General features: G+C 39.1%; 1 protein-coding gene across 1 annotated transcript in view; it reads left to right on the top strand.

The window, feature by feature from the left end:
- The first annotated feature begins 2,399 nt into the window (after positions 1-2,399).
- Dpp10 (dipeptidyl peptidase like 10) overlaps positions 2,400-22,861 on the top strand; it is a 1,523,950-nt gene continuing 1,503,488 nt past the window's right edge. Inside the window, exon 1 of the mRNA XM_060371777.1 lies at positions 2,400-2,719. Coding sequence (XP_060227760.1) covers positions 2,660-2,719 — 60 coding nt within the window. The 5' untranslated portion in view covers positions 2,400-2,659. The remainder of the gene's footprint in view (positions 2,720-22,861) is intronic.

The following is a 22,861-nucleotide window of genomic DNA, read 5'->3' as shown; positions in this document are numbered from 1 at the left end:
TATGAGGCTCATTGCCTGGTCAGTATAGACTAACTGATGAAATTCAGGGCAGTAAGAGAACTTGTGACAGTTAATTTTATGTCAACTTGATCCAGGTTGTGATTATCTGAGTGGAGGGAACCCCAACTGAAAATAAATGCCTCTATAAGAATCAGCTATAGGAAAACCTGTAGAACATTTTCTTAATTAGTGGTTGATGTGGGAGGGCCCAGCCCATTGTGGGTGATGTCTACACGTTGGCTGGTGGTCCTGGGTTCTATAAGAAAGCAGGCTGAGCAGGCCAGGCAAAGCAAGCCAGTAAGCAGCACTCTTCATAGCCTCTGCATCAGGCCCTGCTTTGTCTGAGTTCCTGTCCCGACTTCAGTGATGAACAGTGATGTGGATGTATAAATCAAATAAACCTTTTCCTCCCCAACTTGCTTTAGTTCATGGTATTTTATTGCAGAAGTAGTACCCACACTAAGAGCCTGTTTCAGAAATCAAGGTGTATGACCTCTGAAAAACATCAAAGTTGATCTCTGTTACTCACAAGCACATAAATACAAGTGCACATGCACCCTCCTATGCATATATAAAACTCACACCACAAAATGTGTTGTTACTCTGGTTGTGTTCTGTCATGGCCTGTGTGGTTACTTCAAGTTTTAAACAATGACCTTTCCTCTGGTGCATACTGAGTCTATTTATTCTCTGTTTTAACCATTTACTTATTTATTTATCTATCTATTTATTTATTACTTTGTATATTTGGGTGCATGTATGTCAAGGCTTGCCTATGAAATTCAGTGGACAACTCGTAGGAATACAATCTCTTCTTCTTCTGTTGGACTCAGGTTCCCAGACTTGAGGATGAGCTTTTGCCTGTTGAGGCCTCTCACTGCCTCTTTATTTATTTTTACTTTATGTGGATGAGTGTTTTCCCCGCGTGTGAGTCTGTTCACCACGTGCATGCCTGGTGCTCACATTAGCCAGAAGAGGGCAGTAGATGACCCAGGACTGTGATTAAAAACAGTTATGAGTCACTGTGTGGGTGCTGGGGCTCAAACCTGGGTCATCTGGAAGAGCAGCCGCTGCTCTTAACCTCGAGCCATTTCTCCAGCCTGCTGTTTCCATTTCTTTACCAGGGTTTTTCTCTATTTGTTTAAAATTTGTGCTATTAGTCTCCATGCTGCCAGACTTCTTCAGATACATGTAGACTATTTTCTAGAATGTTTGAAAATCTTTATGTTTCAGAAGAGGAAAATTAATGTTTACATAAACATTTTTTACATCTTATTATTTTACCAAACTTATTATTTATTTATTTTTTATGTTATTGTTCAACTGTGACACTACAGGCTCTGACATAAAGTGTCACACAGTTTGGTGTTGTAGTATTTCACCAGCAGGAAATATTTCTGAGGAGTAAAAAGTGTTGACCTTCTGGTCAGAAAGGTGTGTGAATGGGTAAAGGCACTTACTGCCAAGTCTAAGACTATTAGTTCAATCCGTGGGAAGCACATGGTGGAAGGGGAGAAGTGGCTCTTACATGGTGTCCTTGCATCTCCACACATGCACTGTGGCACATGTGTACCCACACACATGCGGAAACACTCATGAGATGTAACATCCAGTGTGGATTACATAAGATATTTCATAATAAAGGCTGGTGGGGTGATATTTTCCACTTTCTCAAGCTTCCTGGATCTTATGCCCATATGGGAAAATTCACCCTGGTCAGTGCTGATATGAGCATGATGACTCATGAGAAGATAGGTTTTTCTTTTCCAAAAACATTAACAATTTATTTTTCCACAAATGACATTTGAGGTAAATAAGTGGCATTTGTGACTGACTCGTAGTTTGCCCCAGTTTCTCAAAAATATGTCCTCAATGATATTTATGACTGATAAGAAAAAAAAATTCAAAAACCAGAAACCATTTTGGCTGTGGTGAAATATTCAGCAATTATTGTGTTTGCAAATATTTGTGTATACCTTTAGGTCCCCCCCCTTACAGAAAGACCAGTAAATATCCACAGGAAATAGCTCACCATACAGATAGAAAGCCTTAAAACCTTACTACCATCAACAGGTCTTTGCCCCCATTTACTGTTGTTTTGTTAACACTAAGAAAAAATAGATACAATTTATTATTAGATTGATAATGATTTGTTGTCAAAAATCAGAGAGCGCAAGAGAGAGGAAAGAGGGAGAATTAGTTTGTGCTGCAAAAATGTATAACCCAGTAGTAGCAAGGTTGTTGAGAGAGTGCCCCTTTAAACTGTAGTACTGCAATTGATCTCTGTATATTTCCTGGTACTCGTCCCTTTGAAATGAGCACGAGAGCCAAGACTATTGGCTGCACTGTGGATCTGTCACAACTCAGTACTGGAAAGATACCATGCAAGTGAATTTAAACAGTCGGCTTTCTATCCCAGATTGCCAAGAGCTCTGAGAATGATGAACCAAGTAAATGCTTTATTTAGGGCTAAGTGAGCTGCGGATCCCTCCAGCCTGACAGCGTTTCAGCCTGCAGAGTAAGACAGCAGCAGCAACAGAAGCAGCAGAGGCAGCAGCAACAGCAGCAGCCCCTTGCTCAAGTCCAGCAGAGGAGGCGTGATAGCAGGCTCATCTTGGAACTCTGCCTGTGGAGCGTGCACTGTCCAGGGTCCTGAAATATGAACCAAACGGCCAGCGTGTCCCATCATATCAAGTGTCAGCCCTCCAAAACCATCAAGGTAGGATCTGGTGGTGCTGCTTTTCTCTGCTTCTGCACAGGTGTCTTCGTGCAGCTAAATCGTGTGTAGGCACTGGTTCAGCAGCTGCTGCTGCTGGAGAATACCCGGTTGGTTTGAGTTTGAGTTGAAGGCTTGATCTTTGGAAAGTGTTTTGCTGTTTGCTCATGTAGGTAGACTGGAGACAGTTTCCATAGCTGCTTCTTCTATACCGATAACTGTATTTTTATTCGTGGGCTGAGAATCTGTCTGTGGTATGTCTCAGGAATAAACTTTAGTGAGCGTCTGGAAGAGTTTCTATGGGTGTCAGTTTTTTTGAGGGAACTGGTGATGAATTTGTGAACTGCTGGAAACAGAAAACATTGCATTGGCTCTACATGTGGACACAGCATCTTCTCATGTGTGTTTTAGAGTTCACGGAAAGTGGATTCCTTGTTGTGAGCATTAAACTGGTGGTTGTACTGACATCAGACTAGTGAGTGTGCAAACATCTGGGGAGAAGGGAAAAACACCTGCTTGCAGGTACTACTATCTGACTTTAGAACCAGTGGAATGACTGGACCCACTATTTAAGTCTAGTTCTTGGATAAGGATATTAAAAAATAAGTTGAAATAAACTTGATGTTTTTTTTTCTGATAAAAGATTGTTGAAAGTAAGTTAGAAATTTCAGGATTTTGTTTTCTGTTCTAGTTTATAATGACATTTGACTATCTATGGGATTCAGAATGGTATGACTCCAGTGAGGAAGGATCCCTCTCTTGCTAGATCTTACCTGGATTGTATTTGTATGGTTACTTGGCATTTTGTGACTAAGTGGTGGGTGGCTCTCAAGGTCTTTTACAAACTTCATCTCCAGTTACTGTCCTGTGTCATTCATAGGATGTACACACCGTTGACAGAGGCTAGAATCCAAGAAGCCAATTTACAGCTCAGTTTTTGGTTTATACCTCTGGCCCCTGATGATGTTGCATTGACTGTAATTACAAAAGGAATGTAATTTTCAACAATATCTCTTTCTCACGAACTTGCCTGCCCTTTCAGTGACTTTTAGCAATAAATAGACCATAAACTGCACATTTTGCTCTATTTATCTGCAGTTATGTTTTAAAGGCACTGAGGTTTCAAGGATGAAGTCAATGATGTATAATTTGACTCCCATCATGTATAAACAGAGGGGGTTAACTGAAGCCACACTGAGTCCAAATCCAGATCATTTACACCCCCAATAATGGCCAAGGAAAAATCTTTTTTCAGCATTGGTTTTTCTGTACCGTGTCCAAGTTTAGAAATGAAACATTGAGCTTTCAGATTTAAATTGTTCTCTGCTTATAAGATCCCTACATTCGTCAATTATATAAGCATACCACCACTGAGCAATGCCAAGAAATAAAACATATGACATTCAACATTGTGATATATAAACTCTAGTAGGTAATAAGTGTTGGAGTTTGAAGTGGGTTTAGAATTACAAACTGTCTAGCTACCTTTGTTTAGAAGCCATAAAATGACCAGTGGCTTTCTGCTTACGCCTTTGAGGTCATAGGAATCAAGCACTTCATTTGCTTTTCTTTTCATTGGGCAGACACAAATGCATTGTAGTTTCTGGGACTCAAAAATCACTTCCCTTATTAGTTCTCTGGCATTGAGTGCTCTCGGACAAACTGTGGAGCAGAAAAGAAAACGTTTCTAGAATCAGGGCTTTTCCTTAGCTTGCTGATCTTGCAGATGTTGGGTTTTCACCCGAACTCCAGCCATTGAATTGAAATGCAAAAGCATCATAAAAACTGGATGACCCACCACTTAGCAGTTTGTGTTATTAATGGTTTAATGAAAGAATCTTGAATCAAAGCTCTGGGTGATTTGGTTAATTGCACAAGTTAAGTTTTTCTTTTTTTCTGCAATCCCCTATATTGCTCTGGGGGTGGGCAAAGATGCTTGTGAGGTTCATAAAGTAGAGTTGCCAGCATTGAACTATTAAGGGAGTAATTACTTGAGTATTTTCCAATTTGCAACCGTAAAAAAAGGATGAGTGGAAAAAGCTCTCTTACTTCGAATTATGTCCTCAATTATGAAACATTTATGGCTTTTGGAATTTATACTAAAAATGGCTGTCTATATTTAGGTAATGCATTAGCCTAGGAGCAAAATGCAATAACAACTTAAGGGGAGAAAAACCCAAGATTGGGAGGGTTTTTGGAAAGCCGTGCTGCACTGGGGCTTAAAACATTTTTCAAACTTTTGGAACCTTGGCATCACTTGTGATTGCTTAGGGTTAATTTCCCCCTCGTTAAACTTATCTGACAATTTTAAGTCAAATCTTCTGTGGAAGTGTATTGGCCTGAAGAAAATCATAACCCAGTTTAGGACTCTGAAAATACCCAGAATCTGAAACAGTTGCACGCTGCTCTGCTCAAGAAAGATATCAGAGACCCTCGGGGGCTTTTCTCACATAGCTCTGGTGCAATAAAGCTTTAGGGAACGCCCCACCCCCATTTGTCAGCACAAAATATAATGCCAGCCCTTGTCTCTGCTACAACTAATGTTAAAAAGAATAGCCAATGGAAATGTATCAACTGAAAACAGGTGAACAATATAAATCCAAAACTACAAAGAAAGGTGTGCATGTGCGTGTGTGTCTGTGTGTGTTTGTGTGTGCTTTGTAGTTCAATATATGTGTGCAGAGGACAACTTTGTGAAGTCAGTTCTCTCCTTTCACCTTCACCTGAGTTCTGGAGATTGAACTCTGTTTTCTAGAGATGTAAAGCCATGACTTGTTGGCCATTTTTCTGGGCCCCTGAAGTTAGAAGCGTTGGGTGATATAATTATAATTGGTGATGCCTAGGTGATAAATCATACATAAGTTTATTAGGAACACTATAAATTACAGTACAAAATATTGTTTTTCCATCTAGGACACATTTATATCCAGGCCTCTCTCTATGTCTCCTCCTTTCCAGAGCTTCCCTGTTTATTTTCACCAAAGTCATAGTTAGGTTCTAAATTCCAAACTACAGACAAAAATCTGTAAATTCTGTTTGGGTCAGTGAGATGGCTCAATAGATAAAAGCATTTGCTAACACCCTGAATTCTGTCCCTGGGACCCACATAGTGGAAGGAAAGGTCTGCAGTACCATTTATATATACATATATATTATACATATATATGTGTATACACACACACACACACACACACACACACACACACACACACACATATATATATATATATATATATATATATATATATATATATATAGAGAGAGAGAGAGAGAGAGAGAGAGAGATGAAAACATTTTAAAAGTAAACTAAAATTTTATTTGTTTCTCCCATACTGGAGAAGGTATTAGAATGAGACATTTTAGAAAGAGTCCTTTGGTTTCACTGGCTTCAGAATGCCCCTTAAGCTGAAATTGTGTCTCTAGTCATTTCAGTTAGTGGTTAAACAGCAGTATCAATGAGCCAAACATTAACATCCTTTCACCACTGCTTACTACTTCTAAGTCATAGTCTCTCCAAGTCCTAGGACAAAGAACCAGGATGAAACACTGGGGTGGAAGAGCTAATATTCATACGCCAATAACACTGTAAAAGTATCATGTGTCAGCAAGGAAAACTGTAAAAAAAATGTACATTTCTACCATCATTATGTGTCAATAAAAAGTAAATTTAATTAAAATATGGCTAGAAGGGAATGAAAATCTTATTACAATGTGTTTTCTTCAGTTTTTAGGGCATGAGCATACGGTGGTCAAGAAATTATTTTATTCGGAAAATAAGTATTTAAAATATATTATTACTGTGTGTATATAAGGTGAATGGAGGGATGCGCATGGCACGTAGTTGGAGGTCAGTGAGCATCTCTGAAGAGGTGGTTCAGGTCTCCTTCAAGAACTCAAACTCCAATTGTAGGGCTTGGAGAGTAATTCTTACTCTCTGATCCCTAAAAACAATCTCTGGCCCCTAAAAACAAACATTTTCTAATGTGACAATGGTACAAACTGTCATAGTCAAACATGTATGTAATTGTCCCACCAGCATCTCACTGACTGTCAATTCCATCCTCTAATCTAAAGGATGGGTACACATCAATTTGACTTTCTCCATGGACTAGTAATACAATTTAGACTTTAATAATATCTCAAATTACATATGTTAATGATATCCACAAGAATTCAGACCTCCAAGAGTGTGCATGGAAAACATATTTGTGTAATGATATGAAACATGTATGAGTACCTTAAGTTAAAAATAATTTGAAGTCTTAAGGGCAAAGATTATGCCTACAATGTTTCTATGTATTATTCTGTTATTTCACCATTTATGCAAACATACTCTGAAGGGATAGCTTCCAGTGGTGACTCTATGTGGTTTAAGAAATGGTTTAACTCTACAGATTTTCCTGGCAAATTGCAGGGGGAGGGGTTGGGATGAGCCACCTTGCTAATCAGTGTTCTACAGGACAAGATAAAAGAGAAATCTAGAAAAAACAGAGACAGAGACTATTGTTGGTGTATGTCAGTTCCCCCTGGCTTAGAAACAATCTGCCTTGGTTAGTTATCCTAATCATCATCCTCATAAACTTAATGTGGAAAGAATCTGTCTAGAGCAAGAAAAGTGTCATGGATTGGAAAGCCCACTAATGACAAATTAGCCCTTTTGCAAACTGAATTTATTACCAAGTTTTTAAAACTTAGTTGGTTATAAGACAATTTTATTTTGAGGGATATAAATTGAACTTTTTAAAAAGAAATCATTAAAATCTTTATTATTTTCTTTAAATAAAAAAGATACTTAAATTTGGCCACTTTTATATCTCCTTAGCATAAAGAATAATCTATTCTGACATTTATAATGTTTGTATATCAGCTTTATATTTGAAAATATATTCCCATGCAAGATATTGTTGAAGTACATTTAAAAGTTTTTAAAAATAAAAGTTGAACTTTTCTTTGGAAAATTAATGTCTTAATAATTGCTTAGAAATTCTTGTTTTGGTCAGTTATTGAAGAGTTTTTTTAGATTTGGGTGTGTGTCTGTGTGTCTGTGAGTGTTTGAACTTGTGCACATGCCTGTGTGGGTTCTGGTGCCTACAGAGGCTAGAAGCAGAAACTCTGCAAGAGTGGATGATACATTTAGCCATGGAGTCATCTCCACCATCTCCTCTGGAGACATTGGTGTTGATAAAAAGAAAACTGAGAAGGCACTGTAGGTGCCTTCATAGGCTGATACCATAGTGCCAAGTCCCACACAAGCGGGCTTGACACACCTGGGTACTCAGAAACAAACCAAACAGGGTCAAGAGATGGACAGTGATTAAGCCTCTTTAGTTGCTCTTACAGAGGACCTGGGTTTGGTTCTCAGCTCCCTACCATCTGTAATTACAGTTCCAAAGGATCAGATTCCCTTTGACCTCCACAGGCACTGAATGCAAGTGGTGCACATGTGTGCATGCAGCCAAACTCTTACACACATACAATAAAGATAAATTTAAAAACTTTCCAGGCTCTAGCCACTCCTACTGAACTAGTGTTAAGTCTTTCAGATGATTCTGAAGCATAATGAAGTTTCAAAAACATTTGAGTGAAAAGACTTCATAGTAATGCACACTTGGGCTATGGTTTCCCTGTAAGAACTCACCATCTTTGGGTATCATAAAAGCATGATAGCTTCAGAATGTTCCATCACCTCCTTAATAGCATGAGCTCTCTGAGAGCCAAGTTCTAATCCTTCCCAGGGATGCTTTGACACCAGACTTGCCACACGTCAGACTTTGAATATATATGATTGCTGGTTACTAAAGAAATCTTAATGTCTTTCATTCTAGGAAGGGCTAATTTTGTCTTGAACTTAATAATAATGGAGGTTGGAGTTCTCACACTGTGTTTTATATCCATATCAAATGTCTCAAAGATCTTCACTGATGTTTTATTTGGCTTTCAGAATATTTGATTTTGATACTTTTTAGGGATCATCTGGCAATTACACTTTTCAATTTTGGGTTATCCTGAGCCAAAGTAAGTAGAAAGTATAATGGACAAGTCCTCTCCCCCTTTTTAAAGCAAATAGTTCATCTTTAGTTAGTTTATGAAGTATTTCATTATGGTACTTCCATACATTGTCTCTTTGTACTTTGTAAATATTCATCCCTTTGCTAATTTCTCATGTTCTTCCTCTTTGTCTTTCCTCTCAGTCCTCATATTCTGCAAGAATGGAATATAATATAACATATACACACACAAACACACACACACACACAAATATACACATATATACAAATACATGTGCACACACGCCACACTTTGATGTAGATTTTAACACTACCCATGAGAGAAAACATGTAATGTTAATATTAGTTCCCCCATTACTTTCTCATATTCTTCTTTTCCCTTTAGACTTTTCCCTCCCACCACATAGTTCTACTTTGATGTCATAGAAAAAAATCTATTTAATAATATATATATATAATCTATATATAATATCATGTTTATAAAATCCAACTAATGTCATAAATATAGTCTCTACTCCATGGATGAGAGAATATGTTTAACATTTCTTTTACTGAGTCTGGCTTATTTTGCTTAACACAATGATCTCCAGTTTTATCTATTTTCCCCAAACTACAAATGTCTCTCTTCTTGCTGGCTGCATGTGAACTTTGTCAAAGTACTATTGATTGGACATTTGATTGCCATGGCCTTCCTCCTTTTCATCAAAGCTCTTTGGCCTTAGATACAAGCCAGGTGGGCAGATGAGAGTTGGCAGCCGTACAACACAGAAATAAAGTCCATCATCATTGACAGGCCTAGGATCCCAGGGGCAGACACAGAATGGGATTCATTAGCATAAATTTCAGCTGGTTGATAAACCGTACTATAAATACCATTTTTCCTTTTTGTAAAATCTCTCTCTGTCTCTCTGTCTCTGTGTATGTGTCTGTGCTTGTGTGCACGTGTGTGTGTGTGTGTGTGTGTGTGTGTGTGTGTGTGTAACTGCTTATGGAGACCACGCCTGGTGCTGGATTTAAAAGCAGCTGGGAGCTACCTCTCATGGGTGCTGTGAACTGAACTCTGGTCCTCTTGCAAATATTTTTTACTACTAAGCCACCTCTCCTGCCTGAGATTTACCTTTTGAACAACCTTATTTCTTATAAATTTGTCCTAGCACTTTGATGTTCTTGTTTATTTGTGTTATATTTTTCACTGGCAACAAAAATAATCTGTGCAAAGCTATCCTTACTCCCCGCTAAAAGCTTATATAGGTATATTTGGATGATCATTCTCGTGTTGAATTTTTATTCTTCTGTACCACAATGAATCACATGGCTTAGGGAAGACAATTAACCCTGTTGAGGTTTTTCTTCGCATGAACATAAAAGAAATAAACCTAAATTATCTCACTTAACAAAAATGCTATGTTAAGTGCTTTGTGTTATAATTTGTTCTAATAGCAATTTTAAAGACATTTGGTATTTCCATAGAGAGGTGTAGAATGAGAATCAATTTTATTTGGCATAAATGCTGTGAATTTTATTTGCAATTATTATTAACTATAATAATGGTAAAACTCATTTTGAAGTCTCCAGGGAGCTGAAAGATATCTTCAAATTCAGTAGTAACAGCTGCATAATTTCATCATGGACTTGTACCAAAAAGGTGTGAGGAAGGAGAGATGTGTATTTCAATGCTGCCTAAAGAAGAAATTAATCAAATAAAAATGCGATTGATCATCCCAGTGCAAATTACAAGATGTTACATACTTAGGTCGGTTCTTAGATTTGGATGTGTGGCTCTCTCGAAAAGAAGTTGCATCACAGCTTGGATATCGACTTCAAACTTCCTCTCTCTCTCTCTGTACTTCCTGTTTCCTTGGTCCCATTTATACATTTTATTTTACGTGTGAATATTTTGCCTGCATTTGGTATGTTCTGGCATGCATGCTTCATATTCCTGAAGGTCAGATGCAGGCATGGGCTCTCCTGAAGCTGGAGCTGTGGATGACTCTGCACCACCGTGTATGTGCTGTGAGTTGAACTGGAGTCCTCTCCACTTACTCCCTGAGCAGCATCTCCAGCCCCTGCCTTTGCCCCATTGATGCCACCCTGATGTGGTTATCTTTGCAACCCTATTTTAAAATGTACATTACCATAATATTTCAAATTTATTCTTTGATAGTTCCATACACATTCATATGATGTATCTTAACCACATCCACCTACCCTTCCCCCAATGTAACTGGCCACAGAATAACCCAGCACATCTCTCTTCCAACTTCATGTCTTATTTTTTAACTTAATCAACAGAGTGGAATTAGTGTTTCCCAGGAGCTCATGGGTATAAGTTCATCCAGTAGGGCATGGGGGACCTACCGGTGACCACAGCCTCAAGGAAAAGTGACACTCCTTTTGTTGGCAGTCATCTACTGCTAATGGCTCATTTTTACTTTAGGTCTCCTGAAGAACTCTCTAAGAGAGAGTCCTCGGACCACTTTAGTCAGATACATACATGTTCAGATAACCTCCTGGTCTTACTGCCAGAACAATGGGTTTTCTTAGTTGTAAGTATACACCAGCGTCAGCCTCCCCACTAGAAGTGTCCATAGTTTACATTTGCTAGTCTTAGCATTCACCCCAGCCAATGTCGGGTGATTAGTCAGTGCCCAACTACTATTCTTGAGTGAAAGAAGGCAAGAACAGTGTTTCCCCAAGTAACAGATTTCTAAGTCTCACTAAGTCCTCCTTGGCCTAAGCAGAATTAAATATCTTGCTTCCAAATAGGTAGACAACATCAAAAGAAATGACTGCAAGTCTCCCAGCTCGTGACAACAGGCATGCTATTATCCTCAAGGGTGAGGAGCTTTAGTACATCACAATACAACTTGAATCTTGAACATCTTTCTCTTTTACTGAAGAGGAAAGTCTCACATCAGATGGAAACAGATCCCTGCTGGCTGCTTTGAAGCCTGGGTTAAGCATGACAGACACAGTTGCTGCTGAGCTTAATGAATTGGGCATTGCCAGGAGACTGTTGGCTCTAGCACTTTGGTCAGGCTTTCTCATTAGAAAACTTTAATTTCTAAAATGAATCATGGTGGCTAGATGGAAAAATACCACTTCTCACAACTCTAGTTTCTAGAATTTTGCCCTAAGAAAAATGGATTCTACTTTATTTTAATGGAAAGCAAATAACATGAAAGTACTTACTGTCTTTAATAAATGAGCTCTTTACTTAAAGAAATTTTCTGAGATAATGATAGAATTAGGGCAGAGAAGTTGTGCTCACTGTAGAAATTTCTGATCAAAGAAAGAAAGCTTGACAAGAATACATATATATGCACACATGTATGAGTGTATTTATGTATGGATGCATGTCCTCTAGAAAATCTAATAATAGCATAAAAGGTAAAGTCAAGAGTTTCTGTCTGAAGTAGGCCAGTGCATCTGTCGCACTAAGGGATGCAGGCTTGTATTTAGTCTTCCCTGTCTCAGCTGCTTAGGGAATCATGTGTTTGGTGAAGGGGAATTCTGTGTGAGTAGGATGGTCCCTGTTGATCTTGAACAGAGTTGAGGATTCAAATGAGCAATTTACAGTATGCCTGACACATGCTAAGTGGATAAATAACAGCTCTTGTCAGGGAGAACTTTATAAGGCCCAGATAATCTAAACAGGAGTTAGACAGATAAATATGGGGAAAATACTCCAGAAACATAAAGTGTGAGCAAAAGAAATAAAGTCAGTCATCATTAAAACAGCTAATAGTTGAGATGTCTTAGATTGCAGAGTAGAAAGAATAGAAAGGATGAGAAATGAAGCTCAGAGTGTATATAAGAGGCAAGAGTTCATGTTATCTTGAAGAAGTAGACCACACTTGGGAAGTAACGTTTAAGGACAAATAGTGCAAAGACCAGATCCTCATTCTACAGACTCTAGTTCTATCTCTGTGAGTCTGGAGATGTTCCTGAGATTTATGTCTTCCAGCTTACAGGGAAGAGTCTTGGTCTATCTTCCAGAAAGAGCTGTGTGTGAGATGTTGTTAGCCAAACATTATTAACCATAGGTAAATTTTAATGGGACCAAAATTTATTCATTAGCTAGATTAAAAGGGTGCCACCTTCTTTGCCTAGTGTTATTTCTTCATAGCTGACCTTTAAGGACTTTAGTTAAGTGGCATTCTTCTAAGCCATTAGTCTTTTTAAAAACTAATTCTAATCTTATAATTATACTAAAAATTTCCCTGTTAATACGGGTAGAAGAATATAGATAGTTATCTTCTGAGACATCCTCTTCTGGTTTGTCATTCACTGAGAGCTGCAGACACAAATGACCTCTGCTAGTCACATTAGATGTAAGCATGGTGAATATATGGGGATTTTGGGTGTGAAAATGTAAAATTTGGCCTTGGGAGTTTGATGGCTCAGAGGGTATATGCTTGTTGTGTAAGCAGAATGACCTGACCTTGGATTCACAGAACACACAAAAAGTTATCTCCCAACATGCAAAGTTGTCCTCTAACCTTCACACTACACTGTGGGACATACTTATCCATACCCATATACAAGAACACACACACACACACGGGGGGGGGATCAACTAAAGACCTTACATGTGCTTACACACAAGGATAAAAATACTGGAATAAAAGAAGTGTCTTTGCTTCTAGCTCCAGACTACATAAACTATATGTTGTACGTGTGTGTGTGTGTGTGTGTGTGTGAGAGAGAGAGAGAGAGAGAGAGAGAGAGAGAGAGAGAGAGAGAGAGAGAGGGGTCTATGCATGTGTATGTATATTTCGGTACTCATATGGACCTGTGGAGGCCCGAGGAAAACAAACATTGGGCGTCCTCCTTTACCACTCTCTTTTATCCCTTAAGAGAGAGTTCCTCTGTGAAGCTGGAGCCCTGCTGACAGCAGCCAGCTCCAGTAATAACTTTTTCTGCATGTGATTCTCACAGCATTAGCTTTTCCCAGTTTTTTACGTGGGTGCTACAGATTTGAACTGAGATCCTCATGCTTGTGTGTCAGGTGAACTTAGCCACTGAACCATCTTACCAACCTCCTGTAGGATTTTCTTTTTGTAGGATCAGTTAGTTCACAGTGTGTCTGTCAATCCCATTCATCAGAGGACATATGGAAGTTGAAAGTATATCTGATGTTGGTGATTCTATAATTATGAGGTGTAAATGTTTCAGAGAGATGTCCCAATCCACATCTTATTTTTAAGATGAAAGAGTTTTAAAAATTCTATTTTTACCTATTTGTATGAGATTCACACACAAGCCATGGTACATGTGCGGAGGTTAGAAAACACAGAAAGATGTAGGCTATCTCCTTCAACCATGTGTGTCCCAGGGATGTAACTCAGGAAGTGGAGCTTGCTGGCAAATAGCTCACCTGAGGAGCCACCATGTTCATCCTCATTTTGCAGATAATAATGTGAGGATTAGAAAGGAAAAAAAAATTGTGTGCACCATTCAGCCTCTTAGGTAGAAACCTCAGTGTTATACATTCATACCCATGCTAACATCTCCAACATGCAGAATTTCCTCAGGGTATGCTATGACCATCAAGATTTGTTCTCTCACCCTTTTCTCACCTTTTAAAATGATCATGATCTTTTGTGGTCTGGGGTGAGTTTAAAAAATAACAACTAGATTTTATTCACTGAGATGTGGGCTGCAAGTATATACATTTTATAAGATTCTGAATGCCTTGGCAAAAAATAAATAAATAAATAAATAAAACAGACTTTCACAATATGAAAACTTTGTTAGTAGCAACCTCTGAGACAATTTGACACCGTTTTTTGTGACCTTGTAGAAAACTCCTTAAATTTATATTTTTTCCTTCCTTCCTTCCTTCCTTCCTTCCTTCCTTCCTTCCTTCTTCTTCTTCTTCTTCTTCTTCTTCTTTTTCTTCTTCTTCTTCTTCTTCCTTCCTTCCTTCCTTCCTTGCTTCCTCTCCCTTCTTCATTGAAACAGGATCTCAATTAGTACAGCCTGGACCTGAACTCTCTTTGTAGCTGAGGATGACTTTGAACTCTTGATCCTCCTGCCTCAACTTCCTATGTGAAGGGTTTAAAGGCATACATCACCATGTCTGGATAAGCAGTGCTCTGGGTAGAACCAGGGTCGAAGGCATGCTAGGCAAGCATTCAACTTTAAAGTCCCAATCCCTTGCTTTTCTTGTGTAGTTATTACTAGTGATGTATGCTATTGACAGGAAAATCGGCAATGCCCTATGGGCAAGGAGAAAAAATTTCCCTTGAATTTTTTTAAAGAAGACCTAAAATTTGTTTTTAAGTATTTTCATGTGACCCTCACTGTCTAAGACAAAGTCCTTCAACAATTCTTACCAATTGCTTAGTAACACACATCTGTGGAAGAAGTGGAGGAGGCAGTCAAACAAATAAATAGTCAGTTGTTCAAGGCTGGGTGATCTGCAGATAGATCAGAAAATGTATGTGCTACAGAGATCAAAGAATAATGTTGGAATTTGGTAGGCTTACAATATCCACCTTTGGGAAAACCTGCCAACGCTGTCATCTGAAGAAGTAACAGAGGTTCAGTAAGAAATGGTATACCTAGTTTCTGAATGCCTCACAGTCGAAACTCCATCAGGTTGTAGCAAAATGCAGGAACAGATGAAATGTCCTTCTTGACTCTAAATGACTCTCCACCCAATAATTGTTCAGGATATTCTCTTTTTGCCATTTCACTGAAGCCTTTCTCTTTGAGGAATAGAAAGGAAAATAAGGCAGTCTACATATAATTAGGGTCACTCAGATCCCAACCTAATGACTTTTCTGGATTCTTGAAGGACTTGAAATCTTTAAACCTTCAGATGCCTTTAAATATCCAAATGTCTCCAGCTTGAAAAGGGAACCTGAATGCCATGGTTAGACCTATAGTAGATGTAGAACCATGGTAAGTGGAGTACACTTGGGTAATCAATGTTGAATCAAAGGAAAGTGCTCCTCCACCAACCCCAAAGAAATACTTTTTTAAAGTATTTAAGCTTGGGGGAAAAGTGCATGGGATGGTGCCCAACATAAATCTTGGATGTCTTTGACACTTTGGTTTCTGCCTGTTTGGTGTGTGATCTTAGTAAATCTCACAGATTCAGCTATTGGATGTTGAGCTTGGGTCTAGCTTGCTGAGCCTTGAACCTTTTTCCCAGATGCCACTTGGTACTGGAATCTGAATGTCTGCAGGATAGCATAAACTCAATATATCAAAGAGAGTATTTTTAATTTTTGCTGCAACCTCCTTACTGTACTAAATGGTAACAGCCAGCTTTTATCTATTCAAATCAACCAAAACCAGAGGAACGATGTCCAAGTCAACCATCATTCTTCAGCCATTTCTTTCCATTATCCCCCACTAAACTCATACTAGTCTAACCACCACACCTGCCACTACCGTCACACAAACTCCCTACAGTCCAATTCTCCTGAATTCTAGCCAAACATCTAACAGACCAATTGCTTTCAGTATTTTCTAACACAGAAAAATGTCGTCCTAGCAGTTCATTGGTGGATTGAAAACATTACCCTAAGGCAGGTAATGTAGCACCATGGTAGAGTACTCACCTAACGCTATATCGTCATTCCTGTTAATGTGATAAAATACTCTGACAAAAAAAAAAAAAAAAAAAAAAAAAAAACTTAAAGGAGAAGAGATTGGCTTTAGTTCACAATTCCAGGTCATGCTCTATCAGCTCAGGGAGTTTAGGCAACAGGAAGTTGAAGGCATAAAGGTTGAAGAAGCAGAAAATGCTTGCATGTGTATTTACTGCTTGGCTAACTTGTTCTATTCTCACACAGTTCAGGACCTAAAGCCAGGGAATGGCACTCCCCACTTTAGCCCGCAGATATCTCATAGGCTGACCTGGTTTGAACAGAATGTGACGGAGATTCACTACCAGTCATGCTTTGTTATGTATCATCATGTCTAGCATGCATGTTGCTCTGGCATGCATGTTGCTCTGGCTTTGATCCCTAACACCTATATACTTGGCATTAGTGCTGCACACTTTTATTTTTTATATTAACTACAGTTTATTCACTTTGTATCCCAGCTGTAGCCCCCACCTTCATTTCCTCCCAGTCCTACCTTCCCTCCCTCATCTCCACCCATGCCTCTCTTCAAATCCACTGATAGGGGAGGTCCTCCTGCCCTTCCATGTGACCCTAGCTTATCAGGTCTCATCAGGTCTGGTTGCATTGTCAGCCTCTGTGGCCTGGCAAGAGGCTGGGGGTGATCAAAGAGCCAGCCAGTGAGTTCATATCAGTGGCATTCCCTGTTCCCCTTACTAGGCTGCACACTTTTAATACCAACCCTCAGGAATTGGGGGCTGGAGATCAGATGTCCAAAGTTATTCTTGTTTCCATAGAAAATTTGAAGCCAGCCTAGACTACAAAGAATCCTAATTGAAAAAGCACAAAGCTATAGGAGTGCCTAATGACTTTGAATGTTTAGATTAAATTCTTTAATTCATTTTTGTAAAAGTTTTATTCATGTATGTGTGTGTGAACATACTGATCATTAAGTTGAATGAGAAAAGGGATGAGAGAATACGGAACACATTGGATGGGGAAAGGCAAGAGGTGGAAGGTAGATTTACTCAATACATATTATATGCATATATGAAATTATAAAACAATAAAAATTATAGGTGGATATTAATTGGGAAATATATCTGATATTGAACTTTGAACATGAGTATAAATATATTTATTAATGTTTCTAATATTTTGTATGTGTCTGTGTGTGTTTGTGTAAGTGTATACCACATGTATGAGAGTTCCGGAAGAGGGTGTTAAGTCCCACAGAACTGAAGTTACAGGTGGATATGACCTGCCCAGAATATGTGCTAAGAACCTAACTCAGGTTCTCAAAGAATAGAGAGTGCTCTTAATGACTGAGCAATCTCTCTAGCCCCTAAAATTAAAAAAGAATTACTTTATTTTTAAATTTGTGTCTTTGTGTCTGTATACATGTATGAGTACATGCATGTGGATGCCCACAAAGGCAGGAAGATGGTGCTACATCTCATATAGCTACAAGAGTTACAAGAGGTTGTGAGCTGCCCAATGTGGGATTTAGAAACCAGTCTTTGGTCCTCTGTAACAGCAATCACTTTTAATCACAGAACCCTCTCTCCAGCACTGAACATTTAGTTTGAACTTACCTAGATCTTTAGCTCTAGCCTGGCAACTATTCTTTCTTCCAATCATAATCATGTATGTCATTCTCTTGTCTAGTGACCCTCCTCCAATCAAACTTTCCTACTCTTTGTGACAGAGAAAGAAAGAAAGAAAGAAAGAAAGAAAGAAAGAAAGAAAGAAAGAAAGAAAGCCAAATCTTTGCTCTGCTGGGATCTCTAAGTTTGATATTCTCATTATCTCATTATTCAGGCAGGAGTTTTATCATGTGACTTACAATTTCCTCTTTCTGGCAATAACTTAGAGCAATGATTCTTGGCCTTCCTAATGCTAAGACCCTTTAATACAGTTTGTCATGTCGCCATGACTCTAACCAAAAAAAAATATTTCTATTGCCACTTCATGACGGTAATTTGCTACCGTTATGAATCGTAATGTAAAATACCTGATGTGCAAGATAGTTAATATGCAATCCACAGGTGTAGAAACACTGACGTAAAGGGATTTTTTTTTTTGGTGACCTCTGCACCCATGCTAGCACCATACAACCACACAGCCTTCAGGAGGGGATTTCCTTGTGTCGTGTCATGTTGATAAAGGCACTCCTGAAGATTCATTGAAGAGCTCTGACTTCTGTCTAAAACCCTTGACCTTTCTTTGATGGTTATGTTCACTATCAGGACTCTTATAGAAGAAGATTCTACTTCATAAAAAGATCTTTTTGACTTTTGTATCCCAATGTGTTAACCAAATGTGTGTGTGTGTGTGTGTGTGTGTGTGTGTGTGGTATTTTTTTATTTATTTTTTTATTTTCAATGCAGTTTATTCAGGAACCTTGAACAATCATCGGACCCTGGGGAAAGCCAGCCCACAGCTTAAATAGCCTCTGAGTAGCCAACCCCAGCGTGCCACGTGGGCAATGCAGATAGGTCCACATACATGGAAGCAAGCCAGATCCTCAGCCTTAGCCAAATGTGGAATTGTTCGTGACAGAGAGCACTCACCATCGGGAAGGTGGAAGGCGGAAACCAGCTCCATCTTTAAGGCCTAGCATTCCGCAGCTCTCTACAGTTCCCCCTTTTTGTTTTAAAGGCAAGAGTAGAGGTCTGATCTCTGATATTAGAAATAAATTGGGACTTTGTACCGATGTTCATTTAGGTGTCATCCACCCAAAGAACATCAGACCCGTCCGATACCTTTTTCTCAGAGGCGGGACCTGGGGCATCAACCCACATGCAATCAGACTTGCTCTTCTCTGGGTCGAAAGTGGCTGACCCTGAGTGCAGTGCTTAGCCTTGCATCCTGAGCGTAACATTTTAGCTTTTTATGGTAGCCAACCATGCTTGGGGAGACTGTCCTGCTTCAATGGCTGTATTGTATGCTGGACTTTGTGTCACTAGCATACAACATGAAAATTTTTCCTGTGCTGCAAATCTGTCTAAACAATTGTCTAGCTATATTTTAGGTAATTGGACTGGAGAATGTGATACTACGATGGAGCAGCTGAGAGTGGCCATTGTCACAGTAAATTCTACCAGAGTGGACGCAGGACTAGCCACAGGATAGCAATCACCATGGATTGCTGCAGCCATGAATCATCTGAAGGAATGGGCGGGCATGGGAGCATTAGCAGGTCTTCTGGTGTTGGTCTCCTTGGTTTGCCTGTGGTGTATATGCAAGATTAGAGTCTCACAACAGCATAATGTAGCCATGATCATTCAGGCCTATACAGCCATTGAAGCAGGACAGTCTCTCCAAGCATGGTTGGCTACCATAAAAAGCTAAAATGTGTGTGGTATTTTTAAAACTGGCTATTTCCTCTTACCTAACTTTTTGAGTCAGGATCTCTCACTAATCCTGGAGTTGACCAATGAAGCTACACTCGGTAGAGAGTGAGCTCCAGGAACCCACCTGTCTTCCTCTTCCAACTCAAGGATTAGAGGTGTGCAACCACCATACCCAGCACTTTTTAAAAAATGTGAGTTCCGGATACCCAAATTCATGTTCTCATGCTTGCATGCAAGCACTTTATGAGTAAGCTATCTCTCCAAAAGTCATCAAATAATTTTGATATATGATATACAAGTCTGGACTAAGAAGACTTAAGACAGAGGCAGTATTTTTAAAATGTGGCTCTTATTGACTCTTCTCACTGGAGGGATGAAGGAGCGTGGTAATGAAAACAGTCATTGTTAACTGCGGAATGTGGAATATTTACCAAGAAAGTTAGGAGGGATATGTGCAGGAACTCAGAGATGTGGCATCTTACTTTAACCCATGGATGAGGAAAATTTGAATTCATATTTGATGAGCAAGTAATGGCAACCTTGGCGAAGAACGGAAGAGGACTTTGCAGGTGGTGCAGTTCATAGAAACATCAGATGTGAGCGTACATTACTTCTACCAACATAATAATTTTTGTGATTTGATCATCACTGCTATGAAGGAACCTCACCATGAACACACCTTTCTGTGTTATTTAACTTCAAGAATGAATTATCAAAAGTAGGATCAGGTTGTTGTAGTTTTCTGGAAGAGGGGGTTAATTAATGCAAGATCACTAGACTATAAGACTTGAAGGTCCTATTTGACCTTAGTGGAGTTTGGTAAAGAACTCATGCTGATGGCTTAGGTTTCCTGCCCACTCCTTGAATGTCCTCTGCAACCTGTGTTCCCACTGTCTCTAAAGAAGTAGCTGCTGTTCTCAGGTCTGCCCAACAGAATCATTTCAAGGTCATTCTCGAACTTTCCTCTAGTGTGGAACAAGCTTGGGCATGGAATAGATGTTAGCTATGCCAGGTAAGGCTAGGTTTATCCTGTTGACTCTCTTCAGGCATGGGTAGTGACGCTTCTGTTGACTCTCTTCCTGGGGTAACCTTACCATATTGCACCTAGTTCTTAAGAGTCTAAATTCTATTACAGTGGCATCTTTCTTGGAAGCCTGCTTATTCTATGTTAGTTCAGGTATTTCTAACTCTACCCATTTCAATAAAAGAGGAAAATCACCTCAGACCTAGAGAAACACAAATAGACTCCTGACAGCTGCCCTGTTTGCCTACTGTGATATCTAAAACTCTGCATTTTGAAAATGGTTCTTTTAAATACAGAGAGTGGCTTCCCCAGTTATCACTTCCTTAAAAGCAGATGAACTTGAATTTTTTGACATATGTATATTTTGCCAGCCAAAGGCAAACCATCTATTTAGAGAATCGATACTGCACACTCGCTAACCACATGTACTTTGGAATCAAATAGCCTCAGTTTTGTGTTCCAGCCTGCTACTTTTGGAACTTTATCTTCGGCAGCTTTTCAAAACCCTTTCTGAGCCTCCTGCATTCTTGTGTAATATGAGGTGAAAATTCTGCTTATGTTGTAGTTATGGGGAATAAATGGTATAAGACCTGTAAGGCACTTGAAAAATGTTGCCGCAAGATGGTTTGTGGGTATGGTCAACCTCCTTGCATGATGACCTGAGTTGGATTCCCATGACCAACATGGTAGAAAAAAAAAAAAAGAACTGACTTTGGAAGATTGTTTTTTGAGGTCCAAAGGTGCACATAATATGCATGCATGTTCTTGCACATGAGCATACACACCAATAGATAGATAGACAGATAGAGAGAAAGAAAGAAGAAAAAAGAATGAATGAATGAATTAATTAATTAATTAATGAAAATAATCAAACATTTGATCCCATTGCTATTGCTTCTAAGTGGATGGAACATTCTGAATGCACATGACTAGTGAGCAAGCTCACTGATTAAAGTAAATGCCACCCTGGAGAAGACCTTGTCAATTTTAGGTGAGAACATTACTAAAAATACAACTACTGCAAGGAAAAGGTACATAAAATGTGTCCTATAGCACTAAATCACACCGATAAGAACCAAATGCTCAGAGTGTTCAGTCAATATAGGGCTGGCAAGATGGCTCAGCAGGTCAAAGGGAGCTTGCCACCAAGCCTGACGACCTGAGTTTGACTCCTGAAATGCACTTCCTGGAGAGAAATTACTACAGTTGTCCTCTGAACTCCACACACATGTATGGCACAGATCATCATACACGTACACACACACAGAGAAGATAAATAAATGTGTGTATGCGGGTGGGTACCAGGTGTGTACAGGTGCCAATAGATGCCAGAAGAAGGCATTCAATTTCCTGAACTTGGAGTTACAAGTTTGAGCTACCTGACATAGTTTTGGGAACTAAATTCAAATCAGAAGAGCAGTAAGTGCTCTTTACCACTGAGCCACCTCTCTAGTCCCATCAGCCTACTTTTAATGTAATGTCTGCCATTGGCTTGATTGTTAACTCCAGAGAGAAAAGAGCTCTGAAAAGAAATCCAGATGTATTAGAGACGACTTTTCACAGGAAAGACATAAATAACGGCAAGTTTCTTTGATATCTTAGGAATGAGAATTATCTCGTGAAAAAGTATGATTAACATATTTATTGAAATAAACATCTGACCAGTTCATTATTTTTGGTCTGGATTTAAAAAATAGAGGAGACCAGTTACTCCTGTTTCAGTAACTGGGACCAAAGAACAGAATGCCAAACAAGTTTGGTTGCAGAGTGAGTTTAAGACCAGCTTGCACTATATGATGCTTTATCTAAAGACCAGTCAATAATCAATGAATGAATAAGATTTGGCTTATAATGCTGGAGGCTCATAAGGATAAGAGCACTGTGATGATTGGCAAGGACCTTGGTGTGGCTTTGTAACATGGTGGAAAAAGAAGTAAAAAGGGAAATTATGAGTACATATTATTTGTGTGTACACGTGAGCATGATTTTCTGTGTGCACATGCGTGTCCATGTGTGTGTGCATGTGTAGAGTCCAGTGGGCAATCTTGTGTGCCATTCCTTAGTCTTTACATAATTTGTTTTTTGAAGTAGGGTCTCGCACTTGCCTGGAACTAAACTAGTATGCTACATTCACTGGCCATGGAGTGGGAGCAGCCTGCTGTCTCTGCCTTCCC

Source organism: Meriones unguiculatus, chromosome 18, assembly GCF_030254825.1.
Source record: "Meriones unguiculatus strain TT.TT164.6M chromosome 18, Bangor_MerUng_6.1, whole genome shotgun sequence".
In the NCBI taxonomy this organism is placed as follows: domain Eukaryota; kingdom Metazoa; phylum Chordata; class Mammalia; order Rodentia; family Muridae; genus Meriones; species Meriones unguiculatus.
The sequence above is the reverse complement of the archived record's forward strand: the minus strand, read 5'-3'. Positions and strand labels throughout refer to the sequence as shown.